We start from the raw sequence: 27,401 nt of genomic DNA on the forward strand, positions 1-27,401 counted from the left end.
ATTTCTGATTATCAATGTTTAGAGCTATTATTCTGTTTAATATATTTGTGGAAACTAATACATTTTTAGGGATTCTTTGATGAATAGAAATGTAAAAGAATAGCATTGAAATATAGATATTTTTTGTAACAATACAAAAGTCTTTAGTGTCACTTTTGGTTAATTTACTGCATCCTTCTGAATAAAAGTATTAATTATCTTTTTTTTTTTTTTTTTTTTTTTTTTAAGACTGATCCCAAACTTTTGAACGGTAGTGTGATTAATTTAATAAAAATAATAATAAAAAAAATAAAATAAATATATATATATATATATGCTTTCACTTTCAGTAGTTGACCCAACATTGCAAACCTTTACACTGTATTCAATGTAATTTTACACTGCCCTAAAATATGGGGTATCATTTACTAGTCAAAAGAGCTTGTTGCACCATTTATGTCAGTTACTTTGATTTAGCAGAAAATGCATTGTGACATCATAAAATGTGCCGTTAGGTTTTTAAATCAGAACACACCCATGTGTGATAGATTTCCTTTTTATTTACAATCAAGTTTGAATTTGTCAAGTTCAATAAAAAAAATGTATTCCACATTTTCTTGTTCTTATTTGATTAAGCATCAGTAGCACAACATTAACTCTAGTAAAACGATTATAAACGATTATCTTGGATGAATCCATAATTGACTGTCTTGTTATAAACATTTGCTTGTGCTAAATTGATGTACACTGACAACTCTATTATCTGTTAATTTCATAATGTGCTGACTTTTGGGAAGGAAATGTCACCTTTAAAAGCTTTAAAATGTCAGAATGTGTTTTTTTCCCTCTCAGCATTATCATTACCTCCCTCAATGATAATGGATCCTTTAATTGCCTGTCTTAGTATTTGCAAGCGACTGTGAGGAGATAAATATGGACAATACGTTTGTTTTATTTCAGGATAAGGTGCAGCTGTCATCTGAGTCACCCCCCTCGTTCAAGCCTCCCCCTCCACCTATTCGACATGCCAGCCCAAAAAGTCAAACCAAACGCCCTTCGTCTAAGCTGTCCCAGACCAACCTGCTCTTTACTGCCCCCTGTAGGCGGCACCAAGAAAACCACACCCACAATCACTCGCACTCGCCCTGCTCTACTCACAACTCCCCGTGTACCATCCACCACACCACTTCCACCTGCTCTGTCCATCACACTCCTCCACCCTGCTCTCACCATCACAGCTCTCCACGGCCATCATCCTATCACGCTAGCCCTTCCTCCGGACCGCCGTGTAGAGATCTGGTTCAGTTTCTGATGAGCAGGCATGCGGCGGGGCTCTCCCCGCACCCGGAGTCTCCAAATCGTTCTCGAGAGGGCACCCCAATGATCTCTCCACGCTCCTCTCCGTCACTTTCGCCTTCACTGCGAATGCCTGCACCGCCTCCCTGTAGCCCAGAGAAGCTCGAGGGCTCCCCATCTCACAGCTGCGGTGCCACCCAGAACAGCCCACTACACCCTGAGCTGGAGACGGCAGAGGAAAGGCTCCAGCCCCAGCTACGAGGTGAAGGCACTCTGAAATTATGGGCCCTATTTTAACGATCTAAGCTCATGGTCTAAAGCCCACAGCGCAAGTGCACTTAGGGCGTGTCCGAATGGGAAACGAGAAAAATGGTTGGCGCACCCGGTGCATGGTCTAAAAGGGTTGTCCCTATTCTCTTAATGAGTAATGGGTGTGTTTTGGGCGTAACGTGCAATAAACCAATCAGAGTCTCATCTCAAATTCCCTTTAAAATCCAGTTGCGCTCGCGCCATGGCGGATTCGGAAAGCGGAAAAGCTGAACGCTTCTCTAGCGAGGAAACGGATCTGCTCGTGCATGAGGTTAAAGCGCACGAGCTGACCATCTACGAGACAAAGTTTACGTGCGTGGTGGACCCGCCTATAGGCTCACATTACTAATGCGCTCTTTAAAAAAAATAAAATACTGCGCCAATGACTTATGACTTTAGACCAGGTTTTTGTTGGGCAATGGCGCAGTCTATTTCAGTAGTCTCAAAATAGCAACGCGCCAACAATGCGCCCAAACACACCTCGTTTTCAGACCAGCACGCCCATGGGAGCACAAATGGGCACAAATGTATTTGCTATTTACAGTTTTTCTCAATTGCTCAAACACAATTTCTGAAAGCTTGCTCCATTTTCTGAAAACATTAAACACAAAACCTCATCTTCAGGCACTATTTACAAAACCTCTGACTCCTCTTGCAAAATGAAACTTTCGCCTCAAAACAGTTTTACCTGTGTTCAAAATCAAACACTGCTCTCAAATCATAAACAAAGTGATCAGAAGGATATACACTATCAAGCAGTCAGTAAACAATACACCAAAAAATAGAAAACACATTGTTCAAAACATATAGTTCTCAGGGAGAAGTACATTTTTAATCTCGAAACAAATTTCATATTTTTTCCCGTCATTGTCTTTTGATGAACGAAAACGTTCTATCATAGTAGCTCAAAATTTATCAGAAATGACTACTCTGCTTTGCTTTTTGTGATTTTTTTTGTTTTGTTCTTCCTCTTCCTTGTACTCCTATTTTTACAGTACTGTACCCTGCATCTCACAAACTTGTCCTTTGTCTCTGTGATACTGTAATTCTTGTTATTTGTTGATATGAAACCGCAACCAGTCAAAATCTATTGAGCAGTCAGTACTGTTACAGTTTTTCTCGATTGTTTACACACATTTTCTGAAAGCATGCCTCATATTCTCAGAACTCTACACACAAATCAAAAAACACACACACAACACCCCTCAATTCTCCTGCAAAATGAAACTTTACATTCAAAACAATGTTATTTCTTCTCAAAATGGTATTTTGTTTTCAAATGACACACACAAACCATCATATGAATAGACATTTATAAGAACCAGTTGAACACAGATGTGCTCAATGTAAAACACTATGATGAATGCAAAACACTTCTTCTCCATTCATCATAATGACTTAGGCCTTTTTTTTGTTCATTGTTACACTTACTACAGACAGTACATACATAAGTTTGTAGTAAAATATTTGAGAATATTGTTTTTATACTCAGAACACACAAATACACGGTAACAAATATATTTTATTTTTCCCACAAAAACAATGTACACAGTGTACATCCCAACCAACACAAAGTTGTACATACAGTGGTCTACATACAAAACAACAGAAGAATTGACTGTATACAGTTACAGTAAAAAAAAAATCCAATGTTGCCATCCATTGCTCCATTGAAGAGCTCACCTGTTGCCCTTTTATGCTAAAACTCTGATTGCTAATTGTAAAACTGTGTGACGGGTGTTTGCCCTTGTGATGAGTCAGTGTGCATATTTGAATGGCAGTGTGTTCCTTGTGAAAACAAGAGATTTTCTGCATGAAAATTGTGCCAAAAGCAGAGAATTGTGTGTAGTGTTTTGAAAAAGGTGTGTTTTAGAACTGCAATTTGAGTGTAAAGCAGGAATTGTGCTTGTAGTTCAGCAAAATTGGTTCAGGGGGTTGGTGATTGAGTTACATGTTGTGGTCATTGTGTCTCAAGTACCAGTATTTGTGTGTAAACAATTGAGAAAAACTGTAACAAATGGAAAGCACAATGTTCAGGGCCATACAATTTGTTCTTAGTACAGTATACAGCCTACAATGCACTGTACTACAGTATACAATACTAAAAGGGACAAAAATCAAAGGAGTAAACATTTGATCAATGTGCTTCTTCTTGTCTTTGGCCATCATTTGAAACAGGTTAAATCAATTTTGAGTGGTTGTGTTCAATCAATGACATGTGTTCTCTATTTGTATTTGATTGTTGCCACTTGTGTTTTATGGAAGCTTATGGGTAGCAAATTTCAATTTGAGATGTAATATGCAAAATGACAATGCAATATGTAAAATGGCAATGTATTTCTGTATTTAAATGTTAATTTTCCAATACATTTGTGCAACGTTTGGTGCAAAATGAAAATGAAAATTCAATTATATAATTTACATTTGCCATTTCATACACTAGTTTTAATATGTAAATTTTATACATATTTTAACGCTTTATAAGTTGCAAAATTAAAATTAAAATGTATTACAGAAATGATTAGATATGTTTAACATGTTCAAACAAAAACTGTAGCAAAATTGTAATTTAAATGTTATTTTTTCTTAATTGCATCTACACTAACAGTTAAGACACTTGCGATTGCATTCCCATTAAGTGTCCCGCAATGAATGTAGCAAAATTCAATGTGCAATTTGAAAATGCATTCTGAGCCTATCAAATGCCCGCCCTGTCACTGCGTGATTCTCTATCCACAGAGCATTTTTGGTTGTGATGTTTATTTTACTGTATCTGTTATATAATAAATAGAAAAAATTAACTGCACAGTTTAGGTCCTGCTGTTAAATTTTAAGATTAATATTTTTTGAAACGTATCAAGTTAGAATTTTTCCTGTATAATGTACAGAATTAGTTTGTGTGAGAATGTCTTTCATACACAAGCAAAATGGACATTATAATGGAAATATACCAAAATTAATCACAATCGAACTGAATCAGGGAATCTCTATCGATACCCAGCCCTGTTGAATACACATTACAAAAAATGGCTTTAGATGTCAATATAAATGATGTCAATATAAAAATCAAATGGCAGGATACCTTATTACAGAATGCACAAAGGGGTCAGGTGGCATCTCATTCATTTGAAATGATTAGTCACACTAATTTAACATGCTAAATTGACAGCCATATAGGTACATCTAAACTTTGATGAAGTTCAGCACTTAGGGAATTCATCCAGCTGTATAACTCTTTTTGGATTCAGCTAATGTGTGAGGTTCACATAAATTCTGAATGCAGACCTCTAATCTCTGAAAGCTAAATTGTGTGGTTATTTATGGCTTTGTGTGCTCATTTGTCTATATTCCCAGGAGCCACCCTGTCCCAGCTGTCAGACAGCGGACAGACTCTGAGTGAGGACAGTGGAGTGGATATCGCAGAGGCTGGAGGGTTGAGTAAGGACAGCAGCCCGCGACCAGGCAAACCTCCCTTCCTGCAGGTCATAGGTGACACACGCAGAGCGGAAGCACTCGCACAGGCCTCCGCAAAACAGGTGAGAGAGCAGCGACGATTTCTGTTGTTGATATCATATATCATATAAGCAACTGTTAAACAGATGCGTATATGTCTTAATGCCACATTGTAGGGATTGAATCTCGTTTGTCCTGCTGCTGTTTAAGGAGAGTTTTGATTTTTCTTCATTCATGTTAAACTCTCTTGTCTTCCTCCTCCACATTCCTTGAAATCTCTGTCTTTTTTGTCTTCTTGAGTGTGATGTCTAAAGTAGCATCCATTTTGTTCATTGTTTTAGATGGGAATAATGGAGCCTATATTTGTACGGGTTCCCAAGTGTGCCAGTACACTGGGTATTGCTGTTGAAGGGGGTGCCAACACCAGACAGCCTCTGCCACGCATTGCGACCATACAGGTGGGTCAGAACGGGTTAAAGTTCAAAACGACGGTTAATAAAGCTGAAAATAATAGCTGTGTTCCAAACCTTAAAGGGTTAGTTCACCCAAAAATGAAAATTCTGTCAGTAATTACTCACCCTCATGTTGTTCCAACCCCGTAAGACCTTCGTTCATCTTCGGAACACAAATTAAGATATTTTTTATTAAATCTGAGTGCTGTCTCACTTCTCCATAGGCTTCAAAGACACTATAACTTGCTGGCCCAGAAAATGTATTAAAGACATCGTTAATATAGTCCAAGTGACTCCAGTGGCTCAATCTTAAGTTTATAAAGCGACGAGAATACTTTTTGTGCGCAAAAACAAACAAAAATAACGACTTTATTCCACTTTTCATTTCCTTCTCTCTGGGCCTCGAGTCTTTTCACGTAGTGTTTAAGCGTAGCGCGTCTGTGTTGCACGTCACCACGTAGGCTCACTATTGGCCGACGCTGGTCATGTGTGTCATACGTGGTGACGTAGATGAACGAAGGTCTTACGGGGTTGGAACAACATGAGGGTGAGTAATTACTGACAGAATTTTCATTTTTGGGTGAACTAACCCTTTAATGAACTGTCTAATTAGCATGTTGTGGAATCTTTACATGATGGCTGTTCCACAAGGAAGGAAGCATAGTTAATTATTGTTTTTTGCCTAAATCTAAGGCAGTATCCATTGTGGCGAAGGCAATCCCAGAATGCATAGCGCACAAGATCATTGAAAATAGCATATAAATCTTATGAACGGTAGTGTATTTTACATCAAAATTTATAATTAAAAATAGTTCATTCTAATTAAAAATGAAATATTTTACTACAAATGCATGAATGTTATGTTATGTTATGTAATTAGAATATCATATTGTTAGCTTAGCATCACGATACTAAGTATTGAAATCAAGTATGAGTCTAATCTGCTTTGCACTTCAGAAGAAGTTGTTTCCTATAACATTCCAAATCTTCCGGAGCTTCCATTTAAAAAAATAAACTTCCTATGTACTGTAGCTAATAGTCTAGAAAGCTAGGCAGCTTGCTGCTGTAAGTTTTGGTGCCAAGCTATAAAGTATGATGATGAAACATTCTGTAGTGTATAACAAATATGAAATGTTAACATAAAAGTATCACAAAGTCTTAGAATTACTATTCCCTGAAAGTATACCTTTTGTTCCACTAACGGAAAGGGTAGCTAATGTACTGTGAAGGCCTGATATTACACCCATCAAGGTGCAATATACAGTTATAACTTATATAATGTGTTTTCAGAAAGCTTTTAAAAGCTGTTCTTTCATATACACATGAAAAGCATTCAGTAAAACCTGCTTATTCATCATATGACTAAAATAGCACGGCATGACAAAACAACTCCAATTTTCATATTAGAAATTACTCATGGCACTGTTAATAGATAGACCCCTGTGCATTTAGCAGTGTTAAGATGCTAGATTAGTCTTTAGTCATAACGTTACTGGAAGTTTTAAATGTAAAGGAGCCGGTTTGTTTTCCTCTCATTTCTTTTATGACCTTTATTCCAGCAACTGTTAGTTAACATAGTGCATTAGCATATTCAAGACCCGTTTATGTGCATGTGTCTGTGTGCTTACTTCTGTCAGTGCTGTGTTCACTCGACATGAAGGTGAGAGATTTCCCCTTTAGCGCAAAGTGGCTTTGCACAGAAATATGTTTGCTTGCATATTTAAACCTGATGGGATCAAGCATCTTGTGATGTTCCTATAGCTTTAGGGGATGGAAAAATATGAAATTAACATAACTTGTGTCTAATAGCGTTTATAGAGATGTCCAATACTGCTAAATGAGGACAAAGTGCTGTAGCGGTGTTGCTGTATTATTATTCTTTGTTGATTGCTGGAGTATCCTTGAAATTTGCATAGAATGTCAGTTTACATAACCAGCATGTGTAAATCTCACCATTGGAAATGTCACAGAAGAGCACAGCCTGTCACAGACCCATCTGGACATGTTCCATAATTAAAAGTGCATAATATTTTTTTTCTCCAGAATATGTCCTGAGACATCACACCTGTTTTTTTTTTTTTTTTTTTTTTTTGACAGCCCAAAGAGTTTGGGGAACAGCCTACTTTTTTTAGCCAATCAGACGCTATGTCTGTTACAACATTCCCTTATTTGTTGGCTAGTGTAGCAGAAACATATTATACTTTTAGAGAATCAACAACTGTATACATTCTACTAACTCTAAGTAACTTTGCAACTACATGTTATCTAACTCTTATTAATTTGCAACTACTTGTCAACTCACTCTTGTTAGAGCATTGGTAGACTGTTAAATTTACTTCAACTGATGTGACGTAATTTCGAACAAAATCAGGCCGAAACAAAGTTCGTTTGGAGTTCTTTTTGGGAGTTCGAAACAGCTTGACAATTTTCCGGAAAGATTCGCACCGGCTGATAAACCCCTTTGTACTAATATTGGTCTGTGGTGATTATGTAATAGGTGTGCGACCAGGCTCCGCCTTCTTTCATGTGGAAAGTCGGTCGAGAGCAGACGTCCGCGAGTGCACGAGAGAGTATGCACGAGACTAGTTCTCCTCGTGCACGCTCTGTTTACAAGTTGCTGTCGGTGCGTGACTTGTGCCAGGGCTAGCATTGCTAATCATCGCTTACATTAAAGGGATAGTTCACCCAAAAATGAAAATGCTGTCATCATTTACTCACCCTCATGTTGTTCCAAACCTGTATGATTTCCTTTCTTCTGCTGAACACAAAAGAAGATATTTTAAAGAAGGTTGATAATTAAACAGTTGCTGGTCCCCATTGACTTCCATAGTATTTTTTTTAAGTCAATGGGGTCCATCAGTCGTTTGGTTACTGACTTTCTTCAAAATATCTTCTTTTGTGTTCAGCAGAAGAGAGAAAGTCATACAGGTTTGGAACAACATGAGGGTGAGTAAATGAGGACAGCATTTTCATTTTTGGGTGAACTATCCCTTAAACTTTTACTAGCAGTGATTTTAAATGGATTTCTCCAAATAGCATGCCAAACTTTACCTGTCGAGTAGAAACTTCGTGACTGAGGCATCAGTGGGAAGCCCAACCTGTGCTTTTAGCGCACACCAGTGTGTGAAATATTCTCCCAAAAACACTCTGGACTTGTTTCTTTCTTCAGAGGCCTTTCTCTTCTTGTCATACAATTCGTAGACACTTTTTCTCTAGCGACCCTCAGACATTTTGAAAAAAACCCGGTGAGAACGGCGAGCTTCAATGAATGGCTGAAACCGTAGCTCACCACACATATACACCTGAAAGTGCGCATGCGCAGAAAGCGAAACTACCTAGGGATGAGCACGTACGACGGCCTTACGTAAACATATCACCAGAATGATTGACAACTAGGAGGACCAATAGTCTTGTTGATCCACCCGGAAAAAGAAAATCCTCCGCTATACCTTTAATACAGTAAAGCTGCTTGATTTTAAGCTTTGTATTGTATAAAGTGATATATAAATAAACGTGACTTGAGTGCCGTAGAGCTCGTGCAAACATAACCACTTTGCTATGATCAGATGCCTTTATTATGCTTTTTTAAAACGCTTGCTGTTTTTTTTTTTTTTTTTTTTTTTGTGTTTATTTTGTTATTGAGAGAAAAGCGCACAGCACATATTTACATATTCATATAAATGCCACTCTCAACTGTGTGGGCAGTGTCAGGTGTTCGATAACAGTATATCGCCGCTAACCTACTTCGCACTTCGTTTTACCCCTAAACGAAGAACGAAAAATAACTTCACAGCGAGTATATCAGGGCCTTTAGGGTTAGTAGAATAAGTTGCCATGTACTTGCAAAAATTAATTGTAGTCAGTAGAATGTCTGTTGGGGGAAAAGTGTTAGCAGATTTTAAGCAGACAGTTTATTAATACTGTAATCACTGGTAGCTGATGTACTACTAGTGTAGAATATCAAAAATGGACTATCGAAATAAAGTGTTACCAGCAACTGTGAAGAGAAAGTGCTGTTTTAAAGTGCTGTTTGATACAATCAGAATATTCCTCCGCTGATTTTATTGTCTTGAAATGGCTGACCTTCAAAGGAAAGAGAAATAGCTTTGATTTTGAATTAATGAATAGTAAATAGGTGTCAGAGTTGGGTGAAGGAATGAGGTGAGTACTCATTAAATTAAATAAAAACTATCCCATGGGGGAAACAAGACCAGCATCTGAACAAAGCAGTCCTGGATATGGTAACCGGATCAGATCGGGCAGGAACGGTATACATAAAATGACGAACTGGCACAGGAAGGAAAACACAAGGAGAATAAATAGGGAGAGCAAACAAAGCAGGTCACGAGGAGGACAGGTGGGGCAAATGAACCAATAATCAGATAACAAGATGGGCGGGGTTAGACAATCAACAGGAGATCACATGGCACATAGAAACAAACATGAAAAGAGCGTACGACCCGAGCGAACTCAGAACCGCGCGCTCACAACGACAAGACAGCTCAAAACAGACTTGAGTGACAGAATCCTGATAAAAGATTAGCCCTTGATTTTCCTTGATACCCTATACAGGGTAATGCTAATATATCTCGATGTGACATGACATATTCAGAGTTTTGGGGGGAAAAAGTGCTGTTGATTATTTCAAAGATAAAACAGGCATGAATTCTATTCATTATGGTTTTTCAAAGAAGCATTTTTAAAGCATGTGAGAGTGAGAGTGAGATCTCAGATGCTGTCTGACACTGTTATGTACTGAATCCAACCTGAAAGTACACATGGCGCAATGAACCGATGTCATTGGTGTAACCATGGCTACCGCTCTTCCAGACTCCTTAAGATCCACTTTGATTCTTATCAAATGTTCATTATGAGAGCAATCACTATTCTTTAATCAGACATTTACAGCTCATGTGTCATGTTGAGTTATTGTAATACTAATAAATGTAAAAAAAAAAAATCAATTAAATCAGATCCCAGCAGAATTATATGACTGTAGCAGCGCTTTCATGGTGTGACCATTATAATGCCTGATTTGTGGACTGGAGATTGTTGGCCCAAATGTAGCAGGGCTATTAGACTGCGATCAGACCAGCCTCCCTCCAGCTGAGCAAAAGATGACAACCAGAACGCTCATCTTGGTTATCTCTTTCTACCTGTCCTTGGGCACTTTATCTTTATACTATGACTGACAGGAGGTCAGCTAATGACCTCTCAATATAAAGTGCCATATCGGAGAGAACAAGCGCTCATTTTCTCCCCCATTTCCCACTTGTCTTTTCTCTCACACTTTTGATAGATTGTCTCTCTCTTTCGTAAAGTTTGCGACTTTCTTTGCTTATTTCTCTCTCTTTTTCTTTCTCTTTCTGTCTTCCAGAAGGGGGGCTCTGTGCATATCTCTGGGCAGTTACGGGTGGGTCAGGTGATTCTGGAGGTGAATGGCATGTCACTTAAAGGAATGGAGCACCGGGATGCGACTCGAGTCATTGCGGAGGCTTTTAAGACCAAAGACAAAGACCATGTCGACTTTTTGATTGCCGATTTCAACTCTCCTCTGTAGAAGTCGTCCATTTGGGTTTCACTCGACGGCACTGCAAAGACCTGGCACTTTACGTCACATCCGCACAGGGGGGCCGAATGAGTCATGCTTGTCATATCTGAGTCACAATTAGCTTAAAGTTCAAAAGCTTCAACACACCCGCCTTACGTCTGTGTTCTCGCTACAACAGCGACCAGCCATCACACATTTACTGTATTAACAAGGTATGTTCCAGTGGATGATCTGGTGAAATGTTTGACAGGACAAAATCAGGGTTATGTTAAGTCTGTCAAATCTGTGCCACCTTGTGGTCTGTTCAATGAAGTTTATACACACACACACACTACCGTTAAAGTTTGGGGTCGGAAAGATTTTTTGATGTCATCAGAAGTCTCGAATGTTTACCAAGGATGCATTTATTGGATCAAAAATACTGTAAAAACCATAATATTGTGAGAAATGATCACAATTTAAAATAACTTTTATATTTTAATATATTTTCAAATCAAATTAATTTATTCCTGTAATTTATTCCTTTAATTAATTAATTCCTCTGATCAGTCTGAATTTTCAGAATCATTACTCCAGTCGTCAGTGTCATCATTCAGAAATCATTCTAATATGTTTTTATTGTTTTTTGATTTGGTGCTCAAGAAACATTTCTTATTATAATCGATGTTGAAAAATGTTGTGCTTCTTAATATTTGTGAAAATACAGATATAAATAAAAAAATAATAAATTCTGACCCCAAACTTTTGAATAGAATTGTGTGTGTATCATCAAAGTCACTCATCAATTCCAATTCATATGTATTGTTGATAATAATATCATAATTGCTATTAAATAATTAAGTTTTCTTATACATGTGTGTGTAAATATATATATATATATATATATATATATACACACACACACATACATACACATACAGCCCTCCTTTATAATAAAAAATGGGCTTTCTTTCAAAAGAAGATTACGTATCATTTTGATGATATTATAAATTGGCATAGTCATTGTTTTGGAGGTGCTTTGTTACTCTTTCTTGATTCTGAAGGTTTTTCGTATATTTTATTATGAGAGGACCTGAATTTAGTAGTGAAGTACTGAAACAGAATGATATACACTACTGAGTGATATTAATATACTACTACTATCATATCTGACTGGACGATCAGTGGAAAGACGGAGTGAGCAAGGAGGAGGAGTTATCTCATTGTTTTCTCTTTAGCTTTTTTCCCTCTTTTTCTTTCCCTCTCTCTCTCTCTCTGTCTATCTCTCTCTCTCTCTCTCTCTCTCTCTCACTCTCTCTCTCTCACACACACACACACACACTGATTTTTCTTAGTCCTCTCTTATGTCAGTGTGCTTAATTCAGAGATGGGTTATAGAGAGTTATAATCAAGATGTGTATAGCAATATTTTTTGAAGAGATCAGATGTTCAGTGTTTCAATTATATGTAAATGCATGGCTCCTGATTATGCAACATACAGAGAGTTATTGTACATAGGTAAAATAATGTAAAGCTGTATATATTTTATTTATGTAATATATATTTTTTGCACATACTGTTGATATAATGTTTTCAATGACTACATCAAAAACATAAAAACCCTCAAGTATGAAACCAAAACATCACATAGTATAGAAACATATAAGCATATAAGTTTTTCAACCCGAAAGGATGTTGTCTTTCCTTCAGTTGTTTTATTCACACACCACCGTTATGCAGATAGTCTGTCTTTAAGTTTATAAAGATCTTCTTTTTGTTTGTTTGTCGCTTGTCATTTGTTGTATTGCAATGTGAAAAAAATTATATTGTAACTTTACAGGAACTGTAATATTGTAGGCTGATTACAGAGCAATACCTTATAGAGACAGTACACGGTCCGAGGGTATCAATATTATGCCTGAAATATTTATGATTTATGCCAAACTGGAAAGAGACTTAAATAAATATTTAAAGACTGAATTATATTTCTAGTTTATTCACATTTTCATTACTTGGTTAAATCATGTTGTTATTACTTATTACCTAAAAAGTGTTGATGTCTGTTCATTTGACTCTCTTCTCTGGTGAAGTCGTGTTGGTGCCCTCATGTGTTCAAATTAAGGTTTGAAGTAATTGCACGGCAGTACTACAGTACATTAACTGCTTATATGTTTCATTGATTTAATTAAGTGAACTTTTTGCAATTAATTTGACACCATTAAAGTCTTGCATATCATTTTAATTATTTATATATTTTAAATGTACCCTTTTTTTTTGTTAGGAAACGTAACATTTAAGTTTGAAACTGTCTATTAACTTTAATATATTGTTTGGCATTGAAGGTCACCAACAGCAATGATTGATGATATCAATATTATAATTTAATTTAATTTAAAATATTTTAATTTAATATTACAATGTATATATTTTCAATAATATTATGAGAAATACCCTAATGTGTGATTGCATGGCATGAAAACTCTCAAATATGATAATCAAATGTTTAATAGAAGCCAGTTTATTTTATTATATGCACAAGACAGTGTTTTGCACTTCATAACCTCTGATGTGTTAAACATGTTAAATAATTTAAATATGGGATACATATTGTATATTTACACTGCATGAATTTGTAATCTTAGAGTAAATAAATAACGGATTACAACATAAAAAGCAATCATACTACATTACTGCACAAGGAACAGTCATTTTGTGCTTACTGAAGATGTAAAACAATGTCTAAAAGAGCAGAATATCAAAGAGGGAGGCTTTACTATATGAAAAAACTTGATATATATAAAACTAGTAACTATAATTTCCTAACCACAAGATTAAAAGCGTTTGATATAATTACAAAGGGACATCCAACATTAACATGATCATTACACAACAGACACAATCATGCTTGGCAGACACACCAGACCACTGCATAGCAGGCCAAACTACTTCTCAAACTCAATTTGTGTTGCTGAACATTGAGAGTATTTAAATAATCTATCATTTCTGTTTTAGTGACACTGAAGTCGACTGGTCCCATGTTACCAACAATGCATAATGACACCTAAATTGTTTGTTGATAATGACAGATTGACTGTGCAAGTTCCCTTTATATATTTCAGTTAGTTAACAAACTTTGATACTTTGGCTCATATTTAGGTGATTATGAATGGTACAGAGGCTACTTACTTATATGTAATAATATACTTCACTATAGCCTATTGCTGACAAGACAGACTGCCTGAAATTAGCCGGAGTGTAGAAACAATGTATAGGTGTGTGAGTTAAGGAAGATTCCGTTTTAGTTGGATCATGTCACTGAGGATGTCAGAATAGTGAGGGAGGACGATGATGTCATCACATTCTAAAAGGAGAGAAAGAGAAAACGAGTTGTTGCGGTGAATGAAAATATACGAGTTGTCAATGTTACAGTGAATGAAAAGATATCTACATAATTAAAGATGTCAACGGTTATTTTTAATAGATAGTAAAACATCAGACCTTGTTTCTTGTCTTCGTCACTAATCTTCTGCGGGAATCTGGTCCTCAGGGGCCGCGTTGGGGTCCAGGAAGTCTGGGTGCTGCAGATGCTTTAGGTATTTAATGGGAGTGACGGTGTGGGTGGAGCCTGTGTGAGATTTCATAAACATGATCAGGGCTTTTATTGTGACAAAAAAAACCTGAATCATTAAACTACCACAATTAAAACCATTAACTAACATTGTGGGGGTGGTTAAATGCAGTTTACTAATCATCACAGATGATCAGTAAACCTTTATCTTTTCTGTCACTCACTGCACTGTATATTGATTTCAAGGCATAACCCTTGTGTCCCACAGCGGAATGCTTTCAGTGCTCAGTAATTCATATTTAAGGTCAGCAAAAAATATGGACTACAGTTTTTAATTGTTTTTGAAAAAAAAAAAAACTCTTATGCTGACCAAGGCAGCATTTATTGAAAAAATACAGTAAAAACAGTAATATTGTTATTTATTCCTGTGATGGCAAAGCTGAATTTTCAGCAGTCATTACTCTAGTTTTCAGTGTCACATGATCCCTCAGAAATCAGTCTAATATGCTGATTTTGTGGAAACCATGATGCATTCTTTTATGAATAAAAAATCCAAAAGAATGGCAATTATTTGAAATAGAATCTTTATAAAAATGTAAAAGCCTTTAATGTCATGTTTAGTCAATTTAATGCATCCTTGCTAAATAATAGAAGTATTAATTTCTTTAAAAAAAAAAAAAAAAACTCACTGATCCCAAACTTTTGAACTGAATTAAGTTAATATATATCGCCTGGAATTTTAAAAGTCACAATCACACAGCCATAAAAAGAGGAGCAGGATTGTGTAATGCTGTCTGCTCTAATAGTTGTCTCTGAAATGGTGAGTCATTGGCAATTTTGAGGTGTGAAATGACCCTTTAGCACTGCAACCCACCGATAAGAGCTTCCCATTTGCCGTTGGCCTGCGTGACCTCATAGACGCAGCGCATCTCGCTGTAGGTCACACCCCCAACGATGAAGACGATGATGCGTGGGCCGTTGCGTATCTCTCCTGGGCTCTTGTTCTTATGCCAGTTCCCATAGCGAGCACTGAAAATGTACAACAGTAGTATTATCACTGGATATTTCAGTAGATTTTAATAAGAAGATGTTGCATATGAATCCATATGTTTGTGCAGCTAACCCTACCTAGAAGCTGTGGAGGCTGTTTTTGAGGATGCTGTGCGGGTGGAGATGTAAGGATACAGTTTTGGGTCAAGTTTGTCTTCAATGGCATCCTATCATAATGTAAGTAGGAGAAATGAAATTAAAATAATGTTGACATATCCAAAGTGAGGCAAGTACTGTTGGTTTAGCTCACCTCCATGATGTCTTTAACCAGCGGAGTCCATCGGGAGAGCTGGTACGTTTGCTCACTGATTCTTTCCTTGCGGTCAGATTTCTTCCCCTTGCGTGTGGTTGTTTGCTTTGGATTCATATTTAAAACATTATGCATTTTGACCTCAGACATTATGATTAGTGATGCACCGAAGTGTGGATGAATAAGTCAATAACTGCATGGATGATATATTCAATTCTGTCTACAAACAGAATAGAAGTTGAACAAGTGAAGTCTACAAGTGAATTTTCTATGTGAAAAGATGTAACAGAAACAGTGTAATTAAATGACTAGTGTTATTAAAGATTAAGAGAGTACAAAGTGTTATATGAATAAAAAGAAAATAGGTGGAAATGAGTGTCCACAATTAAATGTCCAATACTGCAATACTAAAAGTTTTAAGGGTCTGTAATTGTTTCCTTTTTTTTGACTAAATTAATATTTGTATTCAGCAAGGTTGCATTAAATTGATTAAAAGTGACAGTTAAGACATTTAAAAGGTTACAAATGATTTCTATTCCAAATAATGTGCTGTTCTATTCATCAAAGAAAAAAGAAAACAGCACAACTGTTAATAATAATAAGAAATGTTTCTTGAGCACCATCAGCATATTTGAATGATTTCTGAAGGATCATGTGACACTGAAGACTGGAGTAATGGCTGCTGAAAATTCAGCTTTGCTATCACAAAAATACATTACATTATAAAATATATTAAAATAGAAACTATATGGCAGAGGGGGGGATTTTCAGTTAATAGTGTCATAGATTTTGGAGCTTATCAGTATAAATTACCTTCATTTTTAATTTGTATGGGAAACAAATAAGCTTAGATATTCTGCAATAAAAACTCCTTTGTGTTCCTTTTGTGTTTGTAAAAAACAAATCATGCTGAGTTTAAGCGACATGAGGGTGAGTAAATGATGACTGAATTGGGGGGGGGGGCTGAATGCCCCTTTGGCTGCACCCATGGTCTGTCTATTCTGAGAGTTCATATGAATAAAGAACAGTCTATTCTGTTTGTTCATATGAATAAAGAACAGTTCGTGTAGATCAGCTGACCTCTGAAATGATGGGAATCCCCATATGGGCCATATTAGAGATGATGTCACTGTCCTCTGGAGGAATCTGAGCATGCTGGAGGAGCTTACACAGATTCTCCTCTGACACACCTATGAGACACACACATAGTCAGCCAGGAATAATTATACATAATTATACACACAATTATAGAGTTTGAACTGGTTCTAGATCCATGAAGCCCAGCATTATAACAGTTTTGCTCACTGTGTGATATTTGTAATGACTGTGTACAAACTGTACATGTCAAACGTACCACCCCCATCTCACCCACACACAACAAAACAAGACAGAGAGAGAATCCAAAACATTGGCCGTTTTTAGGTTCCCTCACCGTTCTTGAGGAAGATGTAGAGCAGGATGATACGGATTTTGTCCGTGATGGTGACGTTGGCATCCAGTAGGATGGGTACAATGGCTCTCATCGGGTCTTTGATCTTCTCACCCTCCGCATCTGTGCCCAAAGCTAGATCCTAGGACAGAGCACATAAACACTATTAACATTCATTAATATGTCGAATTAAGCAGACAGATCCATCAAAGAAAAGCGTTACCTGCTCAACACGGCACAGTTTGTCCACTGAGCCCTGGTAATGCTTCATACAGTCTTCTGCTAAGTGCAGGTGAGTTGAATACTGCAAGATTACAAGGCCACCATAAGAAAGATGAGCAATATTGGCTTGATTATCATTCAATTCCTATAAAAGGTGTAAATTATTGCAGTACCTTGCTCAACTCTTTCTGGTACTGTGGCATCTTTTTAAGCATTTGGGAGAGCTCTTTCATGGTGGTCTGTAAGAGAAAAAAAAAGGTTGTTAGTTATTGTTAAAGTTATTGGCAATAATCAAGAAACTGCAGTTAAAGGTGCTCTAAGCGATGTTGGGTGACGTCACTTCTTGTTGACATTCGAAGTATTCTCTAACAAAACGGAGGCTAGCTCGACCCTTCTTCCTCCTCATCCTGTCCCCTCCCCCTCCCTTCCGTGCTTCCTGAAACAGTCATGAATTTGGGACTTTGGGCGTTCTTTCTCCTTTTCCCTCTTCTTTGCTATTTGTTCTTCGGAACGTCGTCTCTTTGGTCGTGTGCCGGCCATATCAAAATTTAAGAGAATATAATTGTAACGTTAGTTGTTGTCGTTGTCTAGGACATCTCTCCTCTAGCTAACTTCCCTCTTCATGCTTCTCTCTCCTCCACTCCCCACACCCCGCACTAACCCCCCAACCATTCTTGTCGGTTATTGGCTGGAACACTGTTTGTTATGTTTCGTGGTCCAGGTTGGCCCAGTTTGATTTTGTTGCCATTTGTGGAGCCTGGGCTGTCTACAGAGGCCACGTTTTTTTTACAGTGTGTTCAGGGGACAGGCAGCTAGCGGATAGTGAGTAGATGTTTGCTGTATGTGTCAAAAAATGTTTTAGCCTAAAAAACGCGTGATATCGCTTAGTATTATAGAGCACCTTTAAGGTTTGATCACTAATAAATAACACACCTTCTCTCCTGTGTTCATCTTTTTGCTTGCAGAGAAGTCCTTAAGTGATTTAGTCACAGCCCTAAAAGAGAGAAACAGATCAACTAATGTATTTTATAGTTATGCGATACAGTTTTGAAAATGTCACTACATTTTATTTTCATTTACTGTAATTTTGATTTTCAGATACTGTCATTTTGATTTGTTCATAATTATTTATTTCTTTGAAAATCAACCTAGTTTTATGCTGTTTCTATTTTTTTGCATATATATATATATATATACATACACACGTTTATAATCGAAATTATTCAACCCCCATTGCAAATCAGGTTTATTGGCAAAATTTTCAGACTTTCAGCTGTTTGCAATGTACATTTGAAACAAAGTAATTGAAATAGCTCAACATAACAAGTGTTTTCCCCAAATTCAACTGAAAATGCAACTTTTAATGTCTTTAATGACCGCTCTCTCATAATTATTTACAAAATGATTAACTCCAATTTTAAGTTTGGAATATATATAATTTAGATCAGTACGATTTATTTATTTATTAAATTGATCTAAAGTAACAGTAAAGACTTTCATAGGCCCAGTTTCACAGACAGGGCTTAGTTCAATTAGAGCATTTAAATAGCTTTTATAAACGTGCCTTACAAAAAAACAACATTACTGGTGTGCATCTTGAGACAAAACAAAGGCACAGACATATTTTAAGATATATCAGTGCAAGTTGCTTTCAGTTAAAACAGCTCAAACATGCATTTTAGTCTGGGACTACACTTAAGCCTTTTCTGTGAAACCGGGGAATAATGTTACAAAAGATTTCTATTAGTTTTCAACATTGATAATAATAAAAAAAAAAATTTGAACAGCAAATCAGAAAATTAGACTTACGTTGACACCTCTGCTATGTGTTTATGTCTCAGAGTCATCCACAGGTCGTCATCTTCATCCAACAGCACCTCTTTCATACGAGTGTCACCCATTCCACTGGTCTCGTACCTGACAGACACACAAACATGCACCATCGACGTCAGTAACTGTCTACCATACACATGTACAGTGTGATGATGGAAGGAGTTATTAACATCATCAAAGGTGAAACACTTGAACTTGACCGAGGGTCAGTTTAAATGATCTGAGCGACCTTAGAGCAGTATATAGATCATTTACAAACAGCTGGAGATGAGATATTACTTGTAGACATCATTCTCAATGGGCAGGAGGTCATAGGCCATGGCCTGAAATGTGAGCTCGTGTAGAATTGGTGTGACAGGGTCAAAACCTCGATCCAGAATCAATAGCTGGGAACGTGCTTTATCAGGTCCCTGTGAAAGAGAGAGAAAAAAGAAAAAGACAAAGATAGAGCACAAAACAGTAAGGCAAATGATTGAAGTTGGACAGTGAGAAATTAAGGTCACTGGTGCAAGACAGAAGCAGTTTATTTTTATAATTCGAGACAAAATATTGTGCTACAAGCTATCAGACTCACCTCTCCCAAAGTGGGGTCATCTGCTTTAAAACCGTCCAGTTTATCCTGAAGCATCTGGGCCAGAACTGCATTGTCTTTGTACTCTCTGAAAACACAGCAACACATACTCAATCATGATGCTACCTGCTACTGGCCATTAACGCTCACTGTACATTGTAAATTGTTTTTTAAAGTTGTAAATAAAAAAGATTATTGAAGCATGTTTTACAAGAAAATACTATTTCAGTCTTTCTACTTCAAAATTCATTTAATTTCAATGTGTTACTTGCCTTTTCTAGCAATTTATCATTTATCCTACATAAAAAATAAAATAATCAGTGTAGATGAAATCTATTCTCAGGACACTTACTAATCTGTTATATCTGATTTTTTAAATAACAGTTTGCTTGTGTTTATTATTGTCTTTGCAGAAGGCTAATAATGTTTGGAGTCACATTGCAGATATGTGGAAGCAAATAGTGTTTATGAGAAAGTAAGTTTGACAGTGTGATGTTTATGTATGTGTTTTCTCTTCCTCTCTCACCCTCTGTATCTAACAGCTGGGTACTCCTTCAGTGTGGAGCACAGGGTGGCTATTTGCTCGGCTAAACGCTCCAACACCTGGTTCTTTACATCAGCTTTAAACGGACTGTAGAAATCCTGGAAGGCTTCTGAGTTGTCCACTGAGAACACCTGAGGACAACATACCAACAATAGATAAATGCCTCTATAACATACAGATTTATAGTTTTATTCATAATGTCTCAGATCTTCAATGTGATTCAAATGCATGGTTAATGGTGCAACTGGACTCAGGAGCTGCATCGAATGCTGTCTAGTAGGTACTACAATTTGTTTGAAACTTAGGCCTACTTCATGGCTATTAAAAAGTATGTTCTATATGATACAACCAATAATTAGATGTAAAGTGTTCATCATATGCCCACTTCAGGATCTCATCATAATTAGGCCATCTTGGTACTTTCCACCTACTGTTTTATGAATATTAGACATACTACTCATCTCACATACTGCTTGTCGCATAATATATAAAAGGGAAGTACGCATATCCGGATGAAGGGAGGGTCTTTCTCTAAAAAAACATGGTTACAAATATACAGTATGTTTGCTAACAGTGTTGGGGTAACATGATTTTTAGCTGTTTTAGCTGGTTTGAATGCTTATTTTGTCATGGTTTAAATAATTAAATAAATATTAATCAATAATAATATATTTAAGATATCTTACAGATATCTCTTGGAAGTGTGCTGAGGCCCCCTAGTGGGTCCCGGCCCCCTGGAGGAGAACCCCTGCATTAAATTAATTGGAATAAATAAATACATAAAAATTAAAAGGCCCTTATAAACAACTCTTCACAGGATGTTGTCAGCCATGTGATATTATTATTAAAAGTATGAAAGTATTACAGAAAGTAGTGGCGGTTTCCAGCAGTTTTGAGGGGTTGCGCCCGTTTGCCATTTATTCAAGTGCCACATGTCACTTTTTCGGAGTACTTTATGTGCTATGGTAACCTCCATCTCGCTGCTGTATGTTTGTCCATGAGAACTTCAGCCAAAAGTGAAGCAGGAATGAATGTTAATATTGCCAGTAAGTAACACATTGTATATGGCTGTTACTGTCCCATAATCCTCTTTCACAACAATAACTCATTGATATGTCACCTGCTTCACCTCTCCCTGTATGTATGTGCTGTGTCCTGTACACTCTGCATGTTTGAACAGAAACATGTTAGTCCGACTTATCTACAGCCACATAAAAAGTAGACTATCCTCTTTCCTTCCCTCAGATTGACCTATAATCCATATCAGCGTTGTATCTCTCTCCCTATCCAAACACACTAGCCTCAACATACTGCCCCATCTGTCACATGAACATAACCCCACTGACATCCAATCAAATTCCAAATCCACGCTCTCTGTCATTGGCTGCCCAATGACTCATTGATGGGGCGTTAGCCAATGGGGAACGGGATTAGGGTTGGTATAGGGAGGGCTGATTCAGCCACTCGTCAGGATTAATTATAAATGGCAACAACAGAGGATTGGAGGCACAGGGATGGCCTGACTAAAGCTGCTCTTGAATGTTCTGGCATGATACATGAGTTTACCACCCTTCCCCCACACCTCCATACTTCCTCATAAGCATCATCCGTTCTCTCTCAGGTCCTATGCTCTCACCTGTGATTCATAGGGCAGGAAGGCGATGTTAATCTCAGTCAGTGTCTTTATGGATTTAGAGGCACGGGATTTACTTATCAAGTTGAACATAGTGTCTGGGATTGCTGAATAATAAAAAATAAAAACAGAGACTGAGTGAGATACATATTCTAGATAAATATCTAGTAGATGTGGTAGAAAACAGTTGCTGCAGTCCAAAAAACACTCACTGTCTGAGAAGAACACGTGTGCCCCTCTGTATATGGGATTCCGGGGATCTCTGAAGTCATTGATGAGTCCCTCAACTGACTGTTGAAAACAGACAAATATATATTATTGATTGATATTATTGATCTGCCTGCATTGACACCATTATATGAGAACTGAACTAAGCTGGACGATGACATCACAGTTTTCTCCAGAGCGGCTATATATATAAATGAACTTTTTTACAACAAAAATTAACCATCACTGACTCTGACACTATTTTCTTCTAGAAACAAACTTTGTTGCATTATTCTCCTGTTATCACTTTTAAGCTGCTTATATAAATAAAGATGACTTGACTTGATATAAAATATATATTATTTATATTTATAAAAAAAAGTATATAGCCTATATGCACTACCGTTTAAATGTTTGGGGTAAGTAAGATTTGTTCATATTTTTGAAAGAAGTCTTTTATGTTCAACAAGGCTGTAAAAACTGTAATATTGTGAAATTTTATTACAATAAAAAACGTTTTCTATTTTAATATATTTTAAAATGTAATTTATTCTTGTGATGGCAAAGCTGAATTTTCAGGACTCATAACTCCAGTCTTCAGTGTCACATGATCCTTCAGAAATCATTCTAAAATGCTGATTTGGTACTCAAGAAACATTTATTATTATCATTATTAAAGTTGAAAACAGTTCTGCAGGTTAAGAAAATAATTGTGAATGTTGGAATATGATATGAACTCCTGTATAAGCTCCGTTTTAATATAAGAATGAATGACACAACTGGTTACCTCATCAGATGGAGTGATGAGATATATGGCTTCCATGGTAGGAAGAGGCTCACGGCGCTTGGTTATGTCCTCAACAACTGGAGAAGAAAACAAAAGGTTATGGAAGAAAGTACATTTGAGCTTGCTATGTGAATTTGTTCTACAGGAATAAAACTCACTTGTGATTCCCTCAGACATAATGTCTGTCATTTTACAGCATGATGAGATCATTCTCATGCTGAGCTTGTCCACCACCAAAACCTGAGGGAGAACAGCACACTGTACATAATCCATGAACAGCATACATGTGATCACGCAACAAAATTACAACAACCAGGCTTTAAAGACCAGTGTAACACAGCGTGTTGTGTTTTGAATGTTGGTTGCCGACATGGAATGCTGTTGTGCCAATTTAATTCTAGTTTAGGATGGTCTTTTAAGCGAAGAAGGTCTAATTTGACATCTTTTAATTTAATCTAATTGAAGTTTATTTCAAGATTATTTTTTTATTATTATACTGCACAGACTAAATGAAGATTGTTTTGACTTCACAAACAAATGCTGTATATGACTACAAAAACTGTCATCAATCAATCTTTCATAATGTTTAACTGTTCACAATGTTTAATGTTCTTCAGCAGAAATGAGGGTGATATTCATGTGTACCTTCCACTCTCCCTTCTTCTTCACCTTCTTAATGACATCATTCATAATCTCTGTAAGACAAAAAACAAAGAAAAACTAAATTCATTTCTGCAAAATGGAGATAGCAGAATAGACAAAGAACAGGGAGAATAGCAAATACATTTAGCAAGAGATGATGTAAATCAAAAGACAAGATCACAGGAACCTTCCCAAAAGTTTGCTTTCAGCATCACAAAAAGGCTTCATTAAAGAAAGAACTTATAAGTAAAACAAAGTCTCAAGATTTCTAGCTTAGGTTCTTACCAAAGTAACTGTATAATGCTGCAAGATATATGTTAAGAATTCATCTCAAATAGTGATACCATTGACTGAGACAGAGATCCAAACAAAGAGATTTTCAGATTGAGACTCCAGATCATAAATGCTCATTTAAAATCTGGAAGAGCAAGCAATATAGTTGGTACAGGTGTGTGATGATGTCTGTCATACTCTAAATATATCTGAAAGGTGTGTGCCAAAGCAGTGCATAATCATAGACTCTAACAGATGTTGTCACACACACACACACACACACACACACACACACACACACACACACACACACACACACACACACACACACACACACACACACACACACACACACACACACAGTCCACTAACTGCAGAGTTTGCCAGAAGTGTCAGGTAGAGGTGTTTGCTAAGTCTAAATCTTTTTTCGTCTACAGCACCAGTATGGTCTCTGCAGAGTCTAAAAAACACGGCTCTGGGCTGAATTTATTATATTTTATAACGGTACATTCATATTAAGGTTTACTGCATAGCATCACCTTTGTGAAGGATATAGGCCTATATATATATATAATATTTTTTCATTCTTGATTCAGGTTTCATAATATAAACTAATGTTAACAAACATAACCTTATTATAAAGTGTTACCAAAATTATTATAATTATTATCAAGTTAATTTTAATTTCAACATTTAGTACAATATTAAAATCAAAAGTTGTATCTGTTAATAGTATTTAATGGACCTGCACTAACATGAACTTAACAATGAACAGTTGTATTTTATTAACTAATATTAACAAAGATTAATAAATACTTATGGGGTGTTATGTCTTGTTTGGTCTGGTTTTGACATTTAGCTCGTTTTTAGATCAGATTCCTTTGTCTGGGTTCTTTAGCTTGTTGCCATGGTTTTTCATTGATTGATTGAGTTGTATCAACTTTGTGTCTCATTTCTTTGATTTGTTTGCTTTTGTATATAATCCCTGTGTTTTTCTTCTGTTTACTGTCTGATCCTGTTTGTGTGTACTGGTTGGTCTGTTCATGTTTTGCCAGAGTTTTTTTTTTTTTTTTACCTTTTGAGTTTTGTAAATAAAATCAACTGCCTGCATTTGGATCCAGTGCTTTTCACTCTTGCTTCAACTGTGCGTGACACATATTCATTCATTTCTATTTTTCAATAGCGTATTGTCTTATTTATTTTCATGACTACTTTCCCATATTGAGTGTTATTACTGTTCTTTGTTTTATTGCCCAAATTAAATAGCTTCTTGGATTTTAAAAAAGTTGTATGAAATTATTAAAAAAAAAAAAAAAAAAAAATCTACTATCCATGTATTTTATGGCAGCAGAAAAGAAAATGATCAACTTTATTTGTTAGTTTAAATGATATATATTCAGTGGTGAGAGAGACCCAGCAATCACAGGCCTAATCTCTTCCCAATCCTCTTACAGCACCATCCTCTCTATTTTTGTTCTTCCTCTGTGTCTCTTTCTCTTGCTCTTTGTCACTCTTTTTTCTCTCTCACTCAGTCTCTCTTTGCATCTCTTCCACTGGATGTGAGCACGGTGGACCTTAATCATTTTTACTGCCCCCCTAAAAATCTCCATTGAATAGCAAGATCCCAAACGCAACAGCTTCCTGCAGTCATATAACACATTTCACAGCTATTGACGCTGGATCTGTCAGTTCTGACACCCAGAGGTGTTGTTGCATTTAAATAAACTTGTGATGAATCTCACACCCTATTACTGAAATTGTCGAACAACAAATCAGCATCCAGTCTGACAATATAACTGTCTATAAAAAACGTTGCTGGTGAGAAGATGTGTGATTAATATTTAAAGGGTGGGAACTCTTAACTTACTTAAGTAGGAAAACTTAACCTACTGATAGATTAAGAATCAGATATCGATAGTTCAGACCAATATGTCCGAAAACATGACTAGAAAACACCCTCCAGCAGAATTTCTGATAAACTGCTTCAGTCATGCATTGCTTGATCTTCACATGTGCCAAAGTATCAAACACTCACACCTGATAATTGGTGATGTTTTTCTCAGAATCTCTAAGATTTAATCAACAGCAGCACTGTATATGGCAGCAGAAACAACATAAATGAATGACACATGCATATGACAAGAAGTGAAGACAGGGGGTGATTTAAAAAAAAAAGAAGAATGAGAGTGAATTATGAACATCTGAAAATCTCATTAATCATCATGGTTGCATTTAGGACCAGAAAGTAACCAGGGCTGGGAAAAAAGGAAATTTTTGACAGTGGCATTTCAGAAAGTAGCTTTAAGAGATGGAGTAAGGAAAACCTAACATCCACTGAGTCTATAGATAAAACAACAGGTCAATAATATATGGTATAAGGAATCACAAAGGAGTTGCATTCAGGATATGATGGATGGATGGATGGATGGATGGATGGATGGATGGATGGATGGATGGATGGATGGATGGATGGATGGATGGATGGATGGATGGATGGATGGATGGATGGATGGATGGATGGATGGATGGATGGATGGATGGATGGATGGATGGATGGATGGATGGATGGATGGATAGATAGATAGATAGATAGATAGATAGATAGATAGATAGATAGATAGATAGATAGATAGATAGAAATAGTGCAACACCTTTAGATGTAGCCTACATATAACAAATTCAACATTAACATCTAACACCAAAGCCATGTTTAATAGCTTTTCAAAGAACAATTGCTTGTCTGTATTGTTTGTATAATTCAGGCCTATTTTTCCTACTCTTTGTGCTTCCACGCAAACCGCCCCTCTAGATCCTTAATCCCACAGGACTACACAGATTAGTGTATCTCCAATGCTTGTGTGCTTTTAGCAACATTACAATCATTCATTTGCATAGTGCAACAACAACAACAACAAAAAAAGACACTGATTAATGTAATCTTATAATATAATAGAAAAGCATGTGTTAATTTGGAAGAATAAGGGTTTAAGAGCAGTGTTATTGTGGGAAGGTTTAGACTGTTAGTGAATAGCCTATTGTAATACTTAATAATACAGCATTTCAACACACACACATTTCTATGGAAATTTCAATAATTCCACAAATTTGAAAATATCTGAAACAGCACATTCAAAAACGTCAGTGATTTTTGCCCTAAAACAACTTCAGCAAAACATTTCTTACTTTCTCCGACAATCGCTTTGAGTCCCAGAGATGTCATCGTGCGTCCTGCTATCCTCTGCTGCTGGACTGGAGTCTGGAGTCTGGACTCAGTGTGCGCGCGCTCAGAGCTACAGTTGGTGTAAATGGGATGTGTTGCTTGCGTCGATGCCTAATCCCACTACACGCCTCCGCAGCTTCTCTATTGACATGT

At 36.7% G+C, this 27,401-nt stretch overlaps 2 protein-coding genes across 2 annotated transcripts in view; one reads left to right on the forward strand and one right to left on the reverse strand.

The window, feature by feature from the left end:
* whrnb (whirlin b) overlaps nucleotides 1–11,593 on the forward strand; it is a 54,659-nt gene extending 43,066 nt beyond the window's left edge. Inside the window, exons 9-12 of the mRNA XM_084414374.1 lie at nucleotides 940–1,537; nucleotides 4,939–5,120; nucleotides 5,379–5,495; nucleotides 10,867–11,593. Coding sequence (XP_084270500.1) covers nucleotides 940–1,537; nucleotides 4,939–5,120; nucleotides 5,379–5,495; nucleotides 10,867–11,049 — 1,080 coding nt within the window. The 3' untranslated portion in view covers nucleotides 11,050–11,593. The remainder of the gene's footprint in view (nucleotides 1–939; nucleotides 1,538–4,938; nucleotides 5,121–5,378; nucleotides 5,496–10,866) is intronic.
* A 1,916-nt stretch (nucleotides 11,594–13,509) lies between these two features.
* Nucleotides 13,510–27,401, reverse strand: stxbp1b (syntaxin binding protein 1b). The gene is made up of 20 exons (XM_084414751.1): nucleotides 27,212–27,401; nucleotides 23,759–23,808; nucleotides 23,272–23,353; nucleotides 23,114–23,190; nucleotides 22,332–22,410; nucleotides 22,123–22,226; nucleotides 20,469–20,617; nucleotides 19,946–20,030; nucleotides 19,651–19,781; nucleotides 19,348–19,455; nucleotides 18,472–18,532; nucleotides 17,712–17,777; nucleotides 17,540–17,620; nucleotides 17,320–17,458; nucleotides 16,968–17,077; nucleotides 15,888–15,992; nucleotides 15,716–15,804; nucleotides 15,462–15,616; nucleotides 14,518–14,644; nucleotides 13,510–14,380 (listed from the first exon to the last, which is right to left on the reverse strand). Exons 1-19 carry the CDS (start codon nucleotides 27,246–27,248, stop codon nucleotides 14,538–14,540), a joined length of 1,815 nt encoding a protein of 604 aa, XP_084270877.1. The 5' UTR covers nucleotides 27,249–27,401; the 3' UTR covers nucleotides 13,510–14,380; nucleotides 14,518–14,537.

Source organism: Rutilus rutilus (assembly GCF_951802725.1).
Source record: "Rutilus rutilus genome assembly, chromosome: 7".
NCBI lineage: Eukaryota > Metazoa > Chordata > Actinopteri > Cypriniformes > Leuciscidae > Rutilus > Rutilus rutilus.